Genomic DNA, 20,268 nt, shown 5'->3' on the forward strand with positions numbered 1-20,268 from the left:
AAAAAAGAGTGGGGTTATCTCAGGTGTACCTTTAAATGTAACTATGGAGGAAATTAAAGGGAACTTGAGTGGAGGAAAGGTTGGCATGGCCAGGAGACTAATGATGTGGAGGGACAATAAAAAATGTGAGAGTCTTTCTGTGTTGATACACTTTGAGGAAAAAAATCTACCAGCAAAGGTGAAACTAGGCTTCATCAGCTACACGGTAAGAGAATATGTTCCTCCTCCTCTTCGTTGTTATAACTGCCAACGCATGGGTCATTCTGCTGCTTTATGCAAAGGGAAAATGCGATGTGCAAAATGTGGTGAAGAGCATCAGTATGGGAAGTGTAGAGAAGGAACCAAGTTAAAGTGCTGTAACTGTGGAGGCGAACACAGCGCTGCGTATGCAGGATGTCCAGTTCAGCAGCAGGCACGTGAAATTCAAAAGGTAAAGACCAATCAAAATTTAACATATGCAGAAGCAGCTCGTAAAGTAAAACAGCAGACAGAAACACAAACTCATAGGGAACATGTACAAAATTCTCAAGTGAATAAATCTGAGAAACAAAAGAGCATGCCTCAGAATGACTCCATTGATAACATTAGTGTGAATAAAATTGACTTAGTGGCATTCATCTGTGCAGTGGTGAACGGCACCGCACAGGTAGAAAGAAGGTCTGACAAGATTAAAATTGTGGCAGAATGTGCAAACAAATTCCTGAATTGTACAGATATATCGGCTGAACAAATCCACAAGATATTAAAAGCAAAAGAAGGAAAGAAAGAGTGGAATGTGATGGTAAATTATGATGCATCCCAGAGTAGTGATATTTAACATTATCATGTCTTTCCTATTGCTTCATTGGAATGCCAGAAGTTTGATTGCTAATGGACAGGAGTTTAAAAAATACATTGGAAATATGAGCAAACCTCCTGATATAATTTGTATTCAAGAAACATGGTTATGTAGACCATTAAATTTCAAGCTGAATGGTTATGAAGTAATAAGGAAAGACAGGAATAATGGTAGAGGTGGAGGGTGTGCAACTTTCATAAAAGAAAATGTGATTTATAGGTATGTAAATAATGAAAGTGAAACAGAAAGCATATGTATAGAAGTAATGGGTGAGCATGGGGTAATCAGAATAGTCAATTTTTATAATCCTTGTTTAGAATTAGCTGTAGACATATTAGAAAGCACTATAGGTGAAACATCAAATAAAATTATTGTATGTGGTGATTTTAATGCACACAGTAGTATTTGGGGTAGTAGGAAAACAGATAAAAATGGAGTAATAATAGAAAATTTCATGGAAGAGAAATCTTTAGTGTGTCTAAATGATGGCAAGCCAACAAGAATAGATATAAGAAAAGGTAGCGCATCATGCTTGGATCTTACAATAGTCTCAGCATCACTAGCTGGTAAATCTAAGTGGTCAGTTTCTGGAAATAATATAGGAAGCGATCATTTTCCTATCATCTGTAAAATTCAAAGTAAAGTGCATACACAAAATTGTAATAATGGTATAAAATGGGTATACAAAAGTGCAGATTGGGGAAAATTCCAAACAATATGTGAAAACCTTTTTAAAAATATAACACTGGAGGGAAATATTGATCATGTATATGGTAAGGTAATAGATGGTATTTATTCTGCAGCATTACAATCAATCCCATTAGCAAATGGCACAAGAAAGAGGAAAAATGTACCTTGGTGGTCTGAGGAATGTTCAAGGGCAATCAAAGAAAGACAAAAAGCATTTAGATCTTTAAAAAGAATGCTCACTCCAGAAACAGTCATAGATTATCAAAGGAAAAAAGCTTATGTTAAAAAGATTATCAAGAGTACAAAGAGGGCAGCCTGGCAAAATTTCTGTAATACAATAGGCAGAGAAACAGATATGAATACAGTTTGGCATATGATTAAAAAGATGAATGGAATTGATAGCTCCAGGAAAATACCCGTGATGGAGGAAAATGGAAAGATCGCAATTACAAATAAAGAAAAGGTAACAATGTTGGCTCAAACATTTGCTAAAGCTCACAGCATTGAAAATCTAGATGATGTATTTTTAACAAAACGTCAACAAATTATGGAACTATATGGAGATGTATGCATGAAAAAGATAGATTTTAATAGTAGTCTAGATGATGAATTTAAGTATTTTGAGATGAAAGTAGCTATCAATAATTCAAAGAATACAACACCAGGTAAGGATATGATAAGTTATCAAATGTTAAAAAAGTTACCAGTTAAAGCATTAGAGATATTATTAGAGGTAATTAACCGTATATGGAATGAGGGTGTTTTGCCCAAGCAATGGAAAACTGCAGTCGTGCTCCCATTAGTCAAGCCTGGGAAAGACAAAACAAAGCCTAGCAGTTATAGGCCTATAGCCCTTACATCCACAATATGTAAAGTAATGGAAAAAATGATTGTTAAGAGACTAAATTATATTTTAGAGAAAAGGGAAATATTAACAACCTTTCAAAGTGGGTTCAGGAAGAATAGATCCACAAATGATGCCTTGATATTATTCGAAAATGAAATTAGGAAAGCTTTTATAATGAAAGAGTATATGTTAGCAGTTTTCTTTGACATCGAGAAAGCTTATGATACATTATGGAGGGAAGGATTGCTTATTAAATTGAACAAAATAGGTATAGGTGGAAAATTTTATAACTGGGTGTTAGACTTCTTATTTGAACGTACCTTTCAAGTTAAAATTGGAGAAGAATTATCAACTGCTTTTAATATTACAAATGGTACACCACAAGGCAGTGCAATTAGCCCCATTTTATTTAATATAATGATTAATGATGTTTTTGATAAGGTTAACAAGGTAGGAATAGGACTTGCACTTTATGCGGATGACGGAGCATTATGGAAAAGAGGACGCAATATTAGAAATGTTAATAAAGGAATACAGGAATCAATTAAAAAAGTTGAGGAATGGTCTCTGGAATGGGGCTTGAAGTTCTCAGTACTAAAAACAAAATACATGATATTTACAAAAAACAAGAAAATAGTACATACAGATTTAAAGTTATATGATCAGATATTGGAAAGAGTACCTGTTTTTAAATACCTTGGCTTATGGTTAGATGAAAAGTTAATATGGAAAATTCATATAAATAAAATTGAAACAAAATGTAAAATGATTATAAATTGTATGCGTTCAGTTGCTAGTCACAGCTGGGGAGCTAGTCGTAGTGCATTGTTGTGCATGTATCAAGCATTGATTCGATCCTGTTTTGACTATGGCTGCATTGTCTATGGATCTGCATCTAAGACTTTATTAGGAAAATTAGATACCATACAAACCAAAGCGTTAAGATTATGTTGTGGAGCAATTAAAACATCCCCTGTAGATGCAATTAGGGTAGAAATGGGAGAAATGCCTCTTGAATTTAGAAGGATAAAATTGATGATGACATACTGGGTAAATCTTCAACAATCAGTTAGTAATCATCTTACTCGTAAAATACTAAAAGATTGCTGGGAATACTCATATGAAGAACAGGATAGTTTTGGATGGAGGAGTAAAAAGTTGGCTAAAGAATATGGTATAGATAACATGATCTTCTGTCCCAATATACCACTTACCGATGTCCCACTATGGAGAGCACCTGAACCACTCATAGATGTAAGCTTGCTAAGTAAACCTAAAGATGAATATAGTGGAAAAGAAATAAATGCGTTTTTAAATAATAAGTATTATTCAACTTTACAAATTTTTACAGATGGTTCCAAAGAACCTAGTAGTAAAAAGATAGGAATAGGTGTTAATATTCCAAAGTTCAAAGTAAATATTAGTTTAAAATTGTCCAATAATCTATCAGTATACACTGCAGAGTTAACAGCTATAATTATAGCATTACAATGGGTTGAACAAGTCAGACCAAACAAAGTAGTAATCTGCTCAGATTCATCTTCAGCTTTAGTTAGTATAGCAAACTCAAAATCAGATAGAGAGGATTTAATAACAGAAATCTATTTATCTTTATATAGATTAAAGGAAATAGGAGTAGTCGTTTATTTCTGCTGGGTTCCATCACATATTGGGGTATCTGGTAATGAAGTTGCTGACAAATTAGCAAAGGAAGCACTAAATAAGCAAGAGGTGGAGGTACATGTACCTCTGGGGAAAAGAGAGGCAAAATCGATTTTAAAGGAAAAACTAATAAATAAATGGCAAATTAGATGGGATAATAGTAATACTGGAAGATGGCACTATAGTATTATACAGACAGTAGGGACAACACTAAATCAAGGAAGAAATAGGAAGGAAGAGGTGTGGTTATCAAGATTAAGATTGGGACACACAGGGTTAAATGCAACACTTGCGTTAATGGGTTTACACGAGGATGGGAAATGTGATGTATGTGGTGTAACTGAAAATGTAGATCATGCATTATTTATATGTAGCAAGTATAATAAACATCGCGATATGTTATTCAGTCAGTGTGGGGAAGATAAAACAATATATAAAATTATTCTAGGAAAAGGTATAATAGATTGGCAAGTATATAGAGCGTTTATTAGGTATATAGAGTATTCGGGGTTAGGTTATAGATTATAGTCTAATATTTATGGGTGAGAGTATACTCAATCAATGTCATGAAGGCCCTTTATGTTAGAGGAGCTGAACACGCAGCGCTGACATGAGTATGTGGTCTAGATGCAAAGATTGGAGAATATGAAACATCCAAGTTTTTTTTTTTTTTTTTTTTTGTCCCTTTCCCTCCCTCCTCGTTTCTTTCTGTTGCCCTTTCTAATATTCAGACCCATCATCGGAGTAAGATTCTGTACAGTAGGTGGCGATAATGCTTTTTAATGAGTTAGTCGCCATAAAACAGAAAGAAGAAGAAGAAGAAGAAGATGGGATGTAGAATAAGAACCATGCAGAGTGACAGCATCTTCATACAGGTGGTGATGTTGCTGTCTCTTTAAGAATTTGGCTTGTTGAGACGTTATAGTAGTGTTTGTTACTGAGACGGTCGGTAGAGTATGCTGGCTGTTTACACAGAACTTCGCACGCTTTTCAAAGACAAGTCTATTTTGGAGTCCACATTTTTCAGGTAAGAATGTATTAAAGTTATATTTTCAGTCTCATTTTTACATGTGAAGCCGCGTGTTCTGTTGATTTTGTCTGACTCTTGGGTCTCGGCTTTCCCCCGCTTTAAGTGCTCCGGGCTGACTGGTGTACGTTGGCCTGCAGGGTGGAGTTTGCTAAGATGTCTGCAGCTTATTAAAGAAGTTAATACAATATGATATCGAAGTCACCAAGGGACATAACGTTATAGAAGGTGAGTATTATATGCTGTTAGTTTTCTCGGTGTAAAAGCTCCCTTTATCGCATACGTTACGTATTCGCGCCTTATATCTTACGTTACTGCTTTATTAATAAGTGTTGCCACGGCGGAATATAATCGCAACCCAGATAGCAAAATACACTCGGTCCAGTTGCGGCTAGATTCTCGCCTGCCCGAGTCCGTCTGCTGTATCGTTAAGTTACTCGGGCCAGATGCGGCGGCAGCAGCGAGCCGACGCTACCGTAACCGTGCACCGGAATCGGGCCGTGAGTAATGTGCGGTGTGGCCCGGAGCTGGCGCGACTAAAGTCTTCATATAACGTTACCTTGATATAAAACCTTTTGTTATTAATACTGGAATTTGTAATTATCGATAATGTTTTATATTTTTAGGCCATTTTCTAGCCACGGTTGACCGAGGAAATGTAATTTTAGACGGTTATATACACCGCCATTTCGTGAAGAAAAATCACAATTTTGTCACCGGCAAAGCAACTGATTATGTAAACGTGGCTAGTGTGTATGCTTGTACATATCTTCGTTTAAGTGTCTAAGTTATATTAATGTTGAGGAGTGTCCACAAACTCTCATGTCCAGAATTGTTGGTGCTTTACTATTGTTTAACGTTATACTTATGTTAATGTAGAATAATTATTAACATACCACGTTGTATAAATCGACGTTTTAAGTTATATTTTGTTCTTTAATGTAATAATTTGTCTTATTTGTTCTGAAACTGGTAACTTACCTTGAGCTATTTTACCTATTTTATTAATATCTCAAAATAAATAAATAGTTATTGCTTTATCTTATTGCTTTCCAGAAGTTTATGAAGTTTCCAATTGTATTTCAGGACAAGATTGAACAACAGAATGCAGCCTAACAGCATCAGACCAATGAAGGCATGTCATATGAAAGCATGGCTCAGTTACAAGATGTAAGTATGTCTCATCATTATCTATACCTTATATTATATTATATATAGCTTACATACTATTTTAAATTTGTAGGTTTTTACTTACAAACAACAATAAATGTACACCCACGTGTTTAAAATTATTTTCTAGGTTTTCATCGAAAGATGAGAGATCAACTGAAGAATTCTAAGGACCTGACTCTAAGGTACTCTTTCTAAACTTTCTCCACTTGATTAATATTATTAAATTCTAGCTTTAGATGGATTCTTTCATATTTGTTTGAATGCCACATCTTATGTTCCAGGAATTGATTTTACAGCAGCACTTCTCATGTTGCCAGCCTTGTTAAGCGAGACACTTCAACATTTCGTTGTGCTCGGGTGCGTATGTTGTTTTCTGTTTAGTATATGCTGTAATAAATGCATTTTATAATTCTTGATATTCTTTATATTAGGATGACGCAGTGGGTAGTGCTGTCACCTTACAGCAAGAAGGTCGCTGGTTCGAGCCTCGACTGGGTCAGTTGGCGTTTGTGTGAGGAGTTTGCCTATTCTTCCAGTGTTCGTGAGGGTTTCCTCCAAGTGCTCCGGTTTCCCCACAAGTATAAAGACATGCGCTATAGCTGAATTTGGTAAGCTTATTTGTCTGTAGTGTATAAATGTGTGTGTGAATAAGTGTGTCTGGATGTTTCATAATACTGGGTTGCAGCTAGAAGGGCATTTGCTGCATAAAACATGCTGGATAAGTTGGTGGTTCATTCCACTGTGGCGACCCCAGATTAATAAAGGGACTAAGCCAAAAAGAAATTGAATGAATGAATGAATGAAATTTATATTAGTCTTTTAATCTGTGATACTTTTTTTTTAAATCAGTGAATATTAATTATTTTACTTTCTATGCATGTTGATTTTCTCTTCATCAGTGATAGAGTGACTGATATTAATGTAATTATTGCTTTGTCATTTACAGTGAACCATCTTCACCACATCCAACAGTTCAAGTACAGGAGGAGGCCACCGACTGGACAACTGTGTTAACAAGACGAGTCACAGCAGTCTTCAGAGTTGATGGGATTGTGATTGGCCGGGCTAATGATGTGGACGAATATGCATTTTTGACATAACCATCTTATTAGAAGAACACCTTGATGTTTCTGCAGTGGAATGTTTTGAATGAACGGTGGACGGTGACAAGCCTGGATCTACTCCAGTTACCAAAGTGATCAACCTTGTTTTTTGTTTCTCTACATGCTCTTGGGATAATCACAATCATCAAGTTAATCCAGCACACTGCTCTCATTCATGCATAAAGCAAATTTTGAAATAACTTGTGGTCCTAATGACTATCAAAGAACATTTTCTAGTTATGAGTGCTTTACATGTCATGTTTATCAAAAGCATAAACACATATTGTGTTACAACAAATTACAACTCCACTTGAGGATGATGAGGAGTAATCTACTGATGTTGAGGAAGAGGCTACTGATGTTTTTGGTTTTCTGCACTGTTGAAGCAATTTATAGAGAAAGTTTGCCTTCATTCTGAAATACAGAGAAAATGTTGATGACAAATTATTTATTATGACCGAGTATTCTGACTCAAGACAAATACTTTGGACTTTATAAAGTGAAGTACTTGATGTAGCCTGTGTAATGTGTTTATAAATCTTAAACAGTATTCTTGTGGTCTTTGTATTAAGGGTAGATTATATACTGTACAGTGAGTGAACAATTTTTATTTGTTATGTAAATTTTTCTTTTTACTGTTTTACATGTCTGCTTTATACTTACTGTGTAATTTTATTTCTTGACACATTCAGTTGTGAGTTGTAATGAAATATTTTCATATTTTTACATTAATAAATAAAAATGGACATCTGCGAACCGAAATGTTTTATTTATTTATTTGTGCATGCAGTCACCAATGGATCAAAATGCCTGGGTCAGTACCCTGAAAATGCTATATAATATAAAAAGGTACATTTTTGTACCTTCGGTGGGGGTACAAAATTGTCCCTTAAAGGGTACAAATGTAGAAGGTACAATTTTGTACCTTTAAATAGAGGTACACATTTGTACCCTTAAGGGTACCACCCCAGTTACAGGCCATTTGTACCCTAAAAGGTACAATTTTGTACCTTTTTTTCAGAGTGTATATGATGTGACAATTTGCAGGTGCACAGATAGCAATATTAATGCTGAAATGATATAGTGCCACCCTAGTGTACTGAAAGTATACTCATTTTATAAAATTTTGATAAATTTTTAAAGTCACAAATGCTGTAGTTGACTTTAAATGATATTTCAGTATCAATTAATAATGCTGTATATGCCTGGATTTAGTTTGGTAACTCTAGGCTTATGACAGAGTTGTTTTTAGATTTGGATCAATGCAAACTTGGCAAACACCTTCACTTTGAGGAAGTTAAAAGAAGATACTACACATTTTGATAAGATTACATAATTCAGTGCACAACAATTTTGCATGTTCAAACGACTTTAGTGTCTATTTTTACTGAATGTCATGTTTCATGTTGGCGAGTGCCACGTGCTAAACTGCAGGCTTAAATCACATGTGTTTGGCCAATGACTCCACCTAGTGGAGCTTTTCCACAGTGAAGCCTACTTTTCAAGTATTACAGTTTTTCCCAATTGTTTACACACATTTTCTGATAGCATGTCTCATATTGTCAGAACTCTACACACAAATTACAAAACACACATTGTATGTATGTGATTTCTTCTCAAAATGGTAGTTTGTTTACAAATGACACACACAAACCATCACATGACTTGACATTTATAAGAACCAGTTGATCACTAATGTGCTTATGTAAAACACCATGACCACTTCTTCTCCATTCATCATAATGACTTGCTGTAAACCTTTTTTGTTCAGAGTTACACTTACTACAGACAGTACATAGGCCTACATAAGTGTATTGTAACATATTTCGGAATATTGTTTTTATACAAAACACACATACACACTGTACCAAATATATTTTACTGTATTTTTCCCCACAAAAACAGCGCACACAGTGTTCATCAACCAACACAAAGTTGCACATAACATGGTCTACATATACAATCCAGCCATGAAAAGCATCAACTGCTGTAGCTTGGAGAAGGGTATTTGTTTGTGGATTTCAGTCATACACTTTCCATCCTCAGGGAGAAGAAAAAAACTCCTCAATAGGTTTGAGGAATGGAAAATATGGAGGAAGATAAACAACTAAAAAACGTGGTTGGACAGTGAACCAGTTATGAACCATATGAGCTCTGATATCTGAATTGCAATTCTGTGTGACGGGTGTTTACTCATGTGATGAGTTAGTATGCAAAGTAGGGCAACTGACTTTACAATTTTGACAGTGAGTTCCTTGTGAAAACAAGATTTTCTGTATGAAAATTGTGCCAAATGCAGAAAATTGTGTGTTTTGTTTTGAAAAAAAAAGTGTTTTAAACCTGCAATTTGAGTGTAAACAGGAATTGTGCTTGTAGTTTAGCAGAATTGGTTCAGTGGGTTGGTGCATCAGTTGTTGTAGTCATTGTGTCTGAAGTACAAGTAATTGTTTGTAAACAATTGGGACAAACTGTAAACGTATGGACACTTCACACTAAAATTTAAATCCTGTAATAATTTTACCCCCTCTTGACCTGCTGCAAACCTGTTTGTGTTTTCTGTTGAACAAAACATACGGTATTTTAAGGAATGTTGGGAACTGGTAGCCATTGACTTTCATAGTATTTTTCATACTATACATTGCTCAGCCTAAATGAGTACACCTACTTTTGAAAAAGATTATTTTGATTAATTTCTAATTAAATATAGCAATATATTTTACTGCATTTATACAAATAATTTTATTAAACAATTAAATCCATAAAATCAAGTTTTAGTCACCTAACATTTTTAATCATAATCTCAAACAAGTTCTTGCAAAAAATAAAATAAAAACTAAAACTTTCAACTAAATTTTTGATTTTTTAAATGCTTCGTTTATTATAATAATTTTTTTTGTAGTATTTTCCTCCAGCACATTAATATGGGTGGACAAATTCTTGGACAATAAAGGGACTAAGCCGAAAAGAAAATGAATGAATGAATGAATGAAATACTTGGACTGTGATCTTGTGTTTTTTTGCCTTTGGTACTGACTAATTTGATGTATATGCACAAATAAATTATTTCTACAGCATATTATAGATAATCTAAATTTAAAAGAGTGATCTCATTTATGCTGAGCACATACAATAACAATCTTCAAAATATCTTGCGTTGAACAGAAAATCTCGCAAAGCTTTGGAGTCACTTAAAAAAAGGTCGTATTTTTCTTATTTAATATTAATTAATAATAAAAAAAAAATTCAGTATTTTTTCAACCTTATATTATTTTTATTCTTCTGTTGAACATGAAAAAATCTCTATAAATCATTAACCCCTGACAGCACAAACAATAAATAAAAACAATACAAGGACACCCCCCCCCCCCACTGCTGATGTCAATGATTACCAGCAGTCTTCAAAATATCTTCTTTTGTGTTCAACAGAAAAAAGAAATCCATAAAGATTTAAAACCCTTTCCTCTTTAAGAAACCCATCTCTTTAAGATTTAAAAATATATATATATAATACATAATTAAATGCAAGATCATTTCTGAATTACCTGTATTGTCAGTAATCTTGCAGGGACTTCTAATGTTAAAGCATTCTGATCGTCCTTCCTCTCCCTCCCTCTGTTCATAATCTGAGTTTGAAGGACAAGATCAGTTCCTTCACTGCTGCTGCCAATAATAGAGGAGGAGAAGAGAGTCTGGTAAGTCAATAATATAAACAGTGCATTAAAAATGAGTTTAGAGTAGAATGGCATTGCTCATTATAATTATAGATAAAAATGACAAATATGTACATAACCAGAGGACTCTAATTGTGACTGAATTAGTAAACTGCAAAACACTTCATTCTTAAATGTGAAGCATTCATTTCCAATCATCACTGCGTTCCAGTGGCATTTCTAGCTCTTAAAACACAGCGGTCGCTTTGTGTAGTTGATTTGATTGTTGAATGTGCGCTGCTTTTTTATTTAAGTTGCAAGTGAAGTGAAGTAACAGTGCAGGCGCTGGGATAAGCTGCTCTCTAAGCAGCTTGTTACCTCCCCTGAGCCTGGTGATTCAGACTAGTGTTGCCATCTGAGATTTAGGTCACAGAGACGACACACAGCATGTTGTCTGAGTGACAGCGATGAGAAACACTTTTTAAAATACTTGTATGTTCTTATAAATCATGAGGACTGCATTAAGATGAGTCTTGTAGTTGGTCAAATCTTTTAATCTTTCATTTGAATGCAATTTTTCCATACTGTCCTTATAAAATTGTGTAAGGCATAAAATCAATAAGTGCAATAAATCTTTACATTTTGTGGGGTTTTAGCCCATATTTATTAGAATGTGTCCCATTTTCTTTTAAAAATTAATCATAAATTTTTTATTTTACATAAATTATTATCACATAGCCTATTGAAAGATTCCATTTAAATATAAATGAGCATTATATTTAGCAACAATACTAACAATACATATACCAGGTTTTATCTAATCTATAATTTACAAAATGTATGTATTTTACAAAACTTATTTGTTAAACATTGATGTAAATCTGAAATTAATACAGCTTCAGTGTATATGAACTCACTTTTTAAATTCTAATTAGCTAAAGTAAACCCATAAATAAATTAGGACATTATTTTAAAACACATTTTATTTAACATTTTGACCAACTGCAGAGAAAATTGTCATACTAAAGAGCCTTTTTAAAAACAAAACATTAAAATGATGAATAATTATGAATGACAAACCATTGTATAAGCAATTCCAAGCAAATGACAACCTTGCCATTAAAAAAAATACGTTTTTACCAAAATACTGATACCGATTTTACATTTATTGTGTAAGCTAGTATTTCACAGTACTTTACAAATACTCCAAAAAATGTCTCTGTCAATTTTTTTAAACAATTTATATTTGATTTACCAAAGTCACACAGGTGGTAATTTCACATATAGGTCATATCCATAACGGAGAGATGTCACGTCTATAATGAAACTTTTTCCTTATAAATGCAATAATATTAAATTTAATAAAACCAGTCATGTTTGTTCTAGTGAGCCAAAATATAAACAGATGTTTCAATGCAATGTTAATGTATGTGATTTTTTTTTTATTTTTATGCAAATGTCACATCCATTCCCAGTGATGGGTTGCAGCTGGAAGGGCATAGGCTGCATAAAACATATGCTGGATAAGTTGACGGTTCATTTTGCTGTGGTGACCCCAGATTAATATAGGGATCAAGTCCCTATAGTATATATATATATATACAGTTGAAGTCAGGATTCCCCCCCTTTGATGTTTTTCTTTTTTAAATATGTCCCAACTTATGTTTAATAGAGCAAGGAAATTTTCACAGTGTGTCTGATAATATTTTTTCTTCTGGAGAAAGTCTTATTTGTTTTATAGGAGCATTGAATAAAGCAGGTCTTAATTTTTTAAGAGCTCTTAACAGCTTAACAGCTCTTAATTTTTTTTAAACCCATTTTAAGTTCAAAATGATTAGCCTCTTTAAACTATATTTTTTCCGATAGTCAACAGAACAAACCATCGTTATGCAATCACTCGCCTAATTACCCTAACCAGCCTAGTGAACCCATAGTTAAGACTTTAAATGTCACTTTAAACTGTATAGAAGTGTCTTGAAAAATATCCAGTCAAATAATATGTACTGTAATCATGGCAAAAATAAAATAAATCAGTTAGAAATGAGTTATTAAAACTATGTTTAGAAATGTGTTTAAAAAATCTTTGTTATATATATATGCTAAAAATACCATTTAAAATGCAAACAGCTGACCCAACCTGACATTTGTCATGAAAACAATGAGCCACTATTGCTATTAATTAACCATGTCTTTAAGCCATAGTTTTATTAGTAATAGTGTACAACATCATAATTACAAAAATCTATTGATTCACAAAAACATTATTTTATGGATTGAGATTGAAAGTCAACTGAGAAAACATAGCAGGACTGTTTGACCTAAAATAATAGCCAAAACAAATGATTATTTACATTCATTATGCAATTCTATCTGGCTTTAAAACCTTTTCTTTCACTTCACAATCCCAATGGACGCGGCGTGGGCCAGCTGTGAGGTGAAGAGCCGCGGGATGTCGAAGGACCAACTGGACTCGGCGGTGATCCAGGCGGAGGAGCTGCTCTCACTGGCCGCGGAGCTGCACGCGCGGTGTCGGGAGGAGAGCAGGCAGATGGTGGCTCAAGTCGAGCGGCTGAGAGAGGAGAGCCAGAGCCTCCACAGCCAAAGCGACCTGCTCCAACAGGACATGGCTGAGATCAACAAGACGCTGGAGATTCTTCTGGACACTAAAGCCGCGTATGAGGCCAAAGAGAGACAGGCTCGCAAACTAAGCAAACAGCTCTGATACAAGGCGGGAAAATATTGTTTGGCCATTCAAATGAGAGAAAGAAAGAATAAAAGTAGTTCCTACATTTTCAACTAATTTTACAGAGTGGGCTTTTTTGTGAGAAATTCAGATTACAGATTAGATTTGTGCCAAATTAAACATAATAATTTTATCAAAATGATGTCTGGGGTGACAGGCATCTTTTTTAAAAGAGATTGTTTATACAAAATGTACAATTTTCTACCAATTTAATTATCCTCAGGGGGTTTCTCAATGCTTCTCCAGGCTGGAAACCAATTGAGCTCAGCCATCTTCTAGGATTGTGGTTCTCAACCATTCCTCCAGCACTACACATTTTTCATGTCTCCTTTGTTTGCCACACTCTTTTCAGATCTTTTCAGTTTGCCACACTTGTTTCAAATCTTGCAGTCTATGCTAATGAGCTGATGAATAATTTAAAGCCAAAATTATGCATGTCAATTTATTTATTCATTTGCTAAATGTCCAACTATCAAGGACAATAAAACCTCTCACCCTTGTCATTATTACTATCATTTGCAATAATTGTTGGTTAACTGTATGTTAACCATTATCAATTTATCCTGATATTTCATATATTTCTTAAATCCATCATGTTCACTGACATGTCAGTCAGTTCTACAGAGATAACCTTCTTAAGACAGTGTTTCTCAACCACATTCCAGGAGGACCACCAACACTTCATGTTTTAAATGTCTCCTTTGTCTGTCACACCCATTACAGGTCTTTCAGTCTCAGCTATTGAGCTGATGATCTAAATCCGGTGTGTTTGCTTAAGGAGACATGGAAGATGTAGTGAAGAGACATGGAAGATGAGGTAGTGGTCCTCCAAGAGCATGGTTGAGAAACACTGCCTTAAGACATTTGTGTATCATTGTAGCTATTATACATCATACAGTATTGTGCATATGTATAATTAAGATCAAATTCAAGTGTTACACAATGATAATAAGCACTTTTTCAAGACTGCATGATAGCTTTATGTGTTAATGATTTATCTCTGGCGGGACGGGCGATGGAGGAAGGGCTCTGTCTCAGCACGACTCCACTCATCATCACCCCAAACCTTCAAACTGGAGCTCTGGCGTCTCTGTATGACCACCACGGCCGTTATTAATATCCAGAAGAAGAAGCTGACCCACATAGACCTCTGTGGAGGAGAGAACAGAATTTACACTGTATTAAAAACAAATCAAAACTGATTTGGGGTGCGTATTGTATGTACTGACATTTGCTGGTATGTATGAAGCATCATGTATAAGGTTTCAGATACAAAAACACGCACAAGAAAAAAAAAATCAATGTTTGACACATGCTTCGAATATAACAAATCGTCATAAACAGTATGAAGAAACATCAAACCAAAGGACTAACCTCAGTACTGTACAGTCCTGTGTAGAACTGATTTCCAGAGTATGGATGGGCCCATGTCTTATTCTCTGCATCTTCACAACTAGAATAAGATAGTATTTCCAGAAGCACATATTTAACTGAAACTGATCACGAGGGAAAGTGATTAGCTTTTGCATCATATATAGCTTTGCATTTCTCCAAAAAACGTTTTCCACAAAACATCATTTAATGACAAAACCAATACAGGCTCACTGGAAAATGCTTCATTTTTGTAAAACCACAAAAGTTTTTAAACAAAACGGATGGTACAGTGCAATATGAAGCCAACAACTTTTGTTCCTTTTCAAATAATTCTTCAGTTCTTTGCACAGCACCACTTATGCTCACTTTCATAGTGCTGTAATTGTGACAAAAAGTCTGTGGCTTCGAGTTCAAAAGAGATAACAGTGTAAAATCAAGGGAAAGCTATATGGTAGCAGTGCACTTTTCTGTTATGTCTGCTTTTGAATACACTATTGGTTGAGTTCAGGTCATTAAAAGAGACTTTAAAACCTGAAACTATTGGGCCAGACAAGGAAGACATCCAAAATATGTACTGTCGGTGTGCGTCAAGGAAAAGGGTTGGGAAACACTGCACTAGGTGATCTGTATGACAAGGCCCACCTTTTCATGGACGAGTACAAGAAGGACGTGTATCTGAAATGTTCTGTAAAATGTATCCTAAGTAATGTATTTGAGTCACAAAAATTTAGACAGTGCCCTCTAGATGATTTATCATCTGGAACATGCAACAAAACATACCAGACCAGCATGTTTTACATTTTACAAAATGCAGGCTGATGCACACATTTCTAATGAGCTTGGGCCGGCCAAAATGTATGGGTTCCTTCTAAAGAGTTTGCATTTACCCAAGAACCTTTGCATTTAAAAGCCACCAAAAAAAAACCCAAAGCTAATGCCCCCAAGAAACATTCACATATACAAGTTTATTCCTAAAAACATCATGGAAAACCTTTGCTGTTCTACATGAAACATGCTTTTTTTTTCTCTCTATAACACTTCTGGTATTCCAAGAAACATAAATTTCCTGCCAAAACTTTTGCATTCCTTAATAATACTTTTGTGGTTTCCAAACCTGCCATAAAAGTTTACTTTCTCTCAAGAAACTGCATTAACTTGCAACCATTTTGTTTTACTCTCATAAAAATGTTTGCAATCCCCCCGAGACACTTCACTCACTAAACTTTAGTGTTTTCACAAGAAACATTGCCATCACTTCAGGCAAACTGTGCTCTCAGGAAATGTTGCGTTCACTAGCAAAAAGTTTGCATTCCCTAAAGAAACATTGTGTTGATGTACAAAACCTTCACGTTCCTTCAAAAAACCTTGACGTTCCTTCACGTTTCTCACATTCCTTTAATAATTTGCATAGCATTAGCTGTCAGAACCTATGCATTGTTTTCTGCAAAAGTTTTTAAAACTTAATGTACACTTGCAAAACTTTTGGGACTTTGGGACACTTTACAATAACAGTACGTGAATAATGATGTGTTAATATGCAGAATAAACATTACTTTATTATGAACTAATGATGAGTTAAGACGCACGCTAATCATGAACTAACTCCAACTACAACATGAGCCACATGAGTTCATGTGTGAATAACAGCTACCTTAATTACTTGCTAGTACACAATTGTTTGTTAGTTAATGTATTCATTTCTACATTAGTTCATACTTAATTCAACCATCATGAATTAATGATATGTTTATTGTATAATTCTATCATGACTTTACTTGGAGTGACACATCATCATTAACTCATTCTTAACTACTCATAAACTTCTTATGCACATCCGTCTACTGTGTTTACACTGAATAACAATAAAACAGTGTTCAGTCAACATCAACAGTTTAAACACAGGAGTTCATAGTTAGCAATGAGTTAATGGTGATGTGCCCCTCCAAGTAAAGTCATGCCATAATTATACATTAACAGAGTTCATGTTGGTTACATTTAGCTTAAACCTAAATGTTAATTAACACATTAATTAACAACATGTACTAACAAGTAATCAAGGTAGCCACACATGAACTATTGTTAATGATGTTGTAGTTAAAGGTAGTTCGTGATTAGCGCACGCCTTAACTCATCATTAATTCGTAATAAAGTTATGCTTAGTTTACAAATTAATAGATCATTATTCATGTACTATTATTGTAAAGTGTTACCATTAAATCTTTCTTAAAATATACATCAAAAGTTACAAAGAGGAGTTGAAATCACCTGTTAAGAGAGGGAACGTTGTGTAGGACCGAAAAACATAAACTGTCCCGGCCGATCTTGAGAATACATCCTGATACCAACAGCAAAAACAGAAGAAGGCCACAGACTCCCAGAGACGTGTTGAGAGACACAGTCCCTCTGTAAATACATGCAAACATTTAACAAAACACAAGAATTCTGAACATTATATATTATAAAATATAATTTTTTTATATATTATATCAATTTCTATAAATAGCAAGTAAAATGTGAAGTCTATAAATATGGAAACATTGCAACACATTCACCTTCTCACATCTTCCTCCACACAGCTGGCATAGATCCAGTACAGAATGAGGGAAAAGCAGTAAATAGCCATGCACACAGCGATGGCTGACACAAAATAGCAGACAGAAGGAGAACTAGAGCCTTCCACTGTCAAAGCCTGGCCTGATGTGTTAAAATGAACACTTCCATAGAGGATGCAGAGCCCGTCAAAGTGACCCTGAGAAGACAACACAGAAACATAATCTATATTTGCATGTAACAAACATAAGGAGACACTTTAGCAAGTGATATTTGGCTATGAGCAAGTGTGTGACAAACAGAGGTATATGGAAAGTGCTTCCGTGCCAGTATCATATGACTTCAATAAGCTATAATAGGGTACAAGAGGCGACTGATCACATGGAAAAAGCAGCGTCTGACCTGGGATCAGCAACAGCACATATTTTGATATATATTGCACAGATTTTTCCCATTAAAAATACACTTGAACACCAACAGATGTAGCATATCTTTAAAAATAATTTAAAAATTCATCTTTGATAACAAAAGCCACAAAACAATTCACATCAGCAAACATCACGTGAAGCAAGATAACACACATTGTTAAATGATAACAGATTTAAGTGTGTAAAAAGACTGTGCATGCAATATGTGTGCACATTTCTCTTACAGTTGGTTTTCCGTTTATTAAATCATACCACTAAGCTTCACAAATTAGCATTGATCAGAGATGGATGTTGAATTATCAATACCTGAGTGAGTGTCATCCAGGCGGCTGCTATCACCCCGCAGATGAAACAACCGGCGTAAAGGACGAGCTCCAAAACCAGCAGCCAAGGCAGTCCCATCATGAACACACTCTCACAGTCACTGTCTCACAGAGTCAAGCAGCCCAATGCCTCATTCATACACTCCTCAAACTGCTGTGGCAACGCGGATCATCTCTATAAAGCATATCCTGTGCTCACAACAATGTTGCTTTTCACAATGGTTCTTGACAAATGAGCCGGAGAATTTCACCGCATTGCTATTAGATGTAATACAAGACTGCATTCAAGTCAGTCTGAAGGCAATAAGAGGTGGATTATCTAGATTATCAAGAAATGCAGTCCAATACTGATCACAATAACAAGATTTATAATGTATCCTGTTGGATTACACATTTTTGGTAATGTAATCTGACACATTATGAGTACTCATAGATAATTGTTGACTTAATATGTATTTGGGATAATTATGATTCTTTATTCTGTATTACATATTGATTTAAAAAAATGCTCACTGTTGCATTTTTGCATCAACATCATGTAATTTATTAAACTTTGCATTTAATACAGGTCTCCCAAACTGATTTTTGTGAAGGGTTTGTCAGTTCATGAAAAGGCTATTATTAAATGAAAATTGATTAAATAAAAATGCTATAGAAACTGATACAATATTTTACTTTTTATTTACCTGAATGTTGTGGTCATTATGTGAACATGCAAATGCATAGTTAAATAATTTAAATACAATGCTAAAATCTTAGAGATATGTGGGTATTTTAGATGTAAAGTGTTTATAAATATCTGCATTGCATGAACAATCATTAATTAACACACAAACAGCAATGACACTACACAGGCTTGAAATATCTTACGTCCAGATTCCACTGGTCAAGGTAGCCAAGGTCATACATCAAATGTGAACATGTAATCATCAATATAAAACGTTACGATTAAGGGTATTTTAAAATAATGTAATGTAATCTATGTCTTTCCAGTGATGGATTGCAGCTGGAAGGGCATCTGCTGCAAAAAACAAGTGCTGGATAAGTTGGCGGTTTATTCTGCTGTGGCGGAATGAATCTTTTTAAATTAAAAAAAGGGACTAAGCCAAAAAGAAAATGAGTGAATGTAATCTATTTCAAAGTAGCCTCCCAGCAAGCATTTTTTGTTATTAAAATATGGCTAATAAATGTCTAACAGATGTCTAAACATAGTCGTCTTGGCTTAAACAAGGCTAAATTTGTGCTGTCAGTGAAAATCTAATAGACGTCAATGAATAAGCTGTCTACGTTTAGTCTATTGGACGTCTATAAAACACAAAATTGTTGGCTGGGCTATATGTTTAAAATTAGTTTAAATTATTACATTGCCTATATGTTGTATAGTCATCATATAAACACTCAGATGTTGAGAATATCAGGTACAGTATCTGCTTAAAGGCGAACAACATTTGCTAGTAGATTAGAAATAGTACCACAAAATAAAATGTAGCACTTAAGATTAAAATATACATCATATTGAATTATGCTAATAAGAGCATGCTGAGCTGCTAGATATACAAAGGGATGATAACATAACATCAACAACAAAAGATTAAACTATTAATAGCTACAAAGCACACATTCAGCAGCAGCTTATTAGTACAACGACAGTAGGATTTGTTGATAATTGAGAAAAGGGATGGCTACTTACATAAATAGCAGCAAAATAATACATGGACTTTAACACTGAACTGAGCAGCACATAGACGTACTCTTACATAGAAATATGCAAGTTTGTGTGTGAAATATGCTCAATTCGTCTTTCTCCAAACCAACAGATGGCGACGAACGCTTCAGAGGAGCTTTGGTGACGCGTAGAAG

The 20,268-nt window shown here is 34.7% G+C and overlaps 2 protein-coding genes and 1 long non-coding RNA gene across 7 annotated transcripts in view; 1 reads left to right on the forward strand and 2 right to left on the reverse strand.

Moving 5' to 3' along the window:
• phkg1b (phosphorylase kinase, gamma 1b (muscle)) overlaps window positions 1-20,268 on the reverse strand; it is a 58,652-nt gene that overhangs the window by 22,528 nt on the left and 15,856 nt on the right. The window contains exons 11-12 of one of the 2 annotated variants that reach the window (XM_073934649.1): window positions 10,883-11,000; window positions 8,090-9,896 (exon numbers count right to left, since the gene is read on the reverse strand). In XM_073934649.1, the coding sequence (XP_073790750.1) occupies window positions 9,858-9,896; window positions 10,883-11,000 (157 nt within the window). In that variant the 3' untranslated portion in view covers window positions 8,090-9,857. Of the gene's footprint in view, window positions 1-8,089; window positions 9,897-10,882; window positions 11,001-20,268 lie in introns of those variants that run through there. The other variant, XM_073934651.1, reaches the window with a different exon arrangement.
• On the forward strand, window positions 4,827-8,096 carry LOC141379876 (uncharacterized). Its single transcript, XR_012396810.1, has 7 exons — window positions 4,827-5,064; window positions 5,171-5,292; window positions 6,151-6,234; window positions 6,365-6,419; window positions 6,519-6,594; window positions 6,669-6,845; window positions 7,184-8,096. It is a non-coding gene; the product is annotated as an uncharacterized lncRNA (long non-coding RNA).
• Window positions 11,519-20,167, reverse strand: tmem179bb (transmembrane protein 179Bb). 4 transcript variants are annotated; one of them, XR_012396808.1, is made up of 7 exons: window positions 20,099-20,167; window positions 18,392-18,583; window positions 17,660-17,856; window positions 17,373-17,510; window positions 15,108-15,186; window positions 14,588-14,883; window positions 11,963-14,367 (listed from the first exon to the last, which is right to left on the reverse strand). XR_012396808.1 is itself a non-coding variant. In XM_073935402.1 (6 exons), the coding sequence occupies exons 2-6, from the start codon at window positions 18,488-18,490 to the stop codon at window positions 14,728-14,730; spliced, it is 669 nt and encodes a 222-aa protein (XP_073791503.1). In that variant the 5' UTR covers window positions 18,491-18,583; window positions 20,099-20,167; the 3' UTR covers window positions 11,519-14,727. The 4 variants fall into 4 exon arrangements, 2 of the variants coding, with proteins under 2 accessions (XP_073791503.1, XP_001333416.2); XR_012396809.1 differs by having other exon boundaries at window positions 18,392-18,597; XM_073935402.1 differs by having other exon boundaries at window positions 11,519-14,883.

This window comes from Danio rerio, chromosome 21 (genome assembly GCF_049306965.1).
Source record: "Danio rerio strain Tuebingen ecotype United States chromosome 21, GRCz12tu, whole genome shotgun sequence".
Lineage (NCBI taxonomy): Eukaryota > Metazoa > Chordata > Actinopteri > Cypriniformes > Danionidae > Danio > Danio rerio.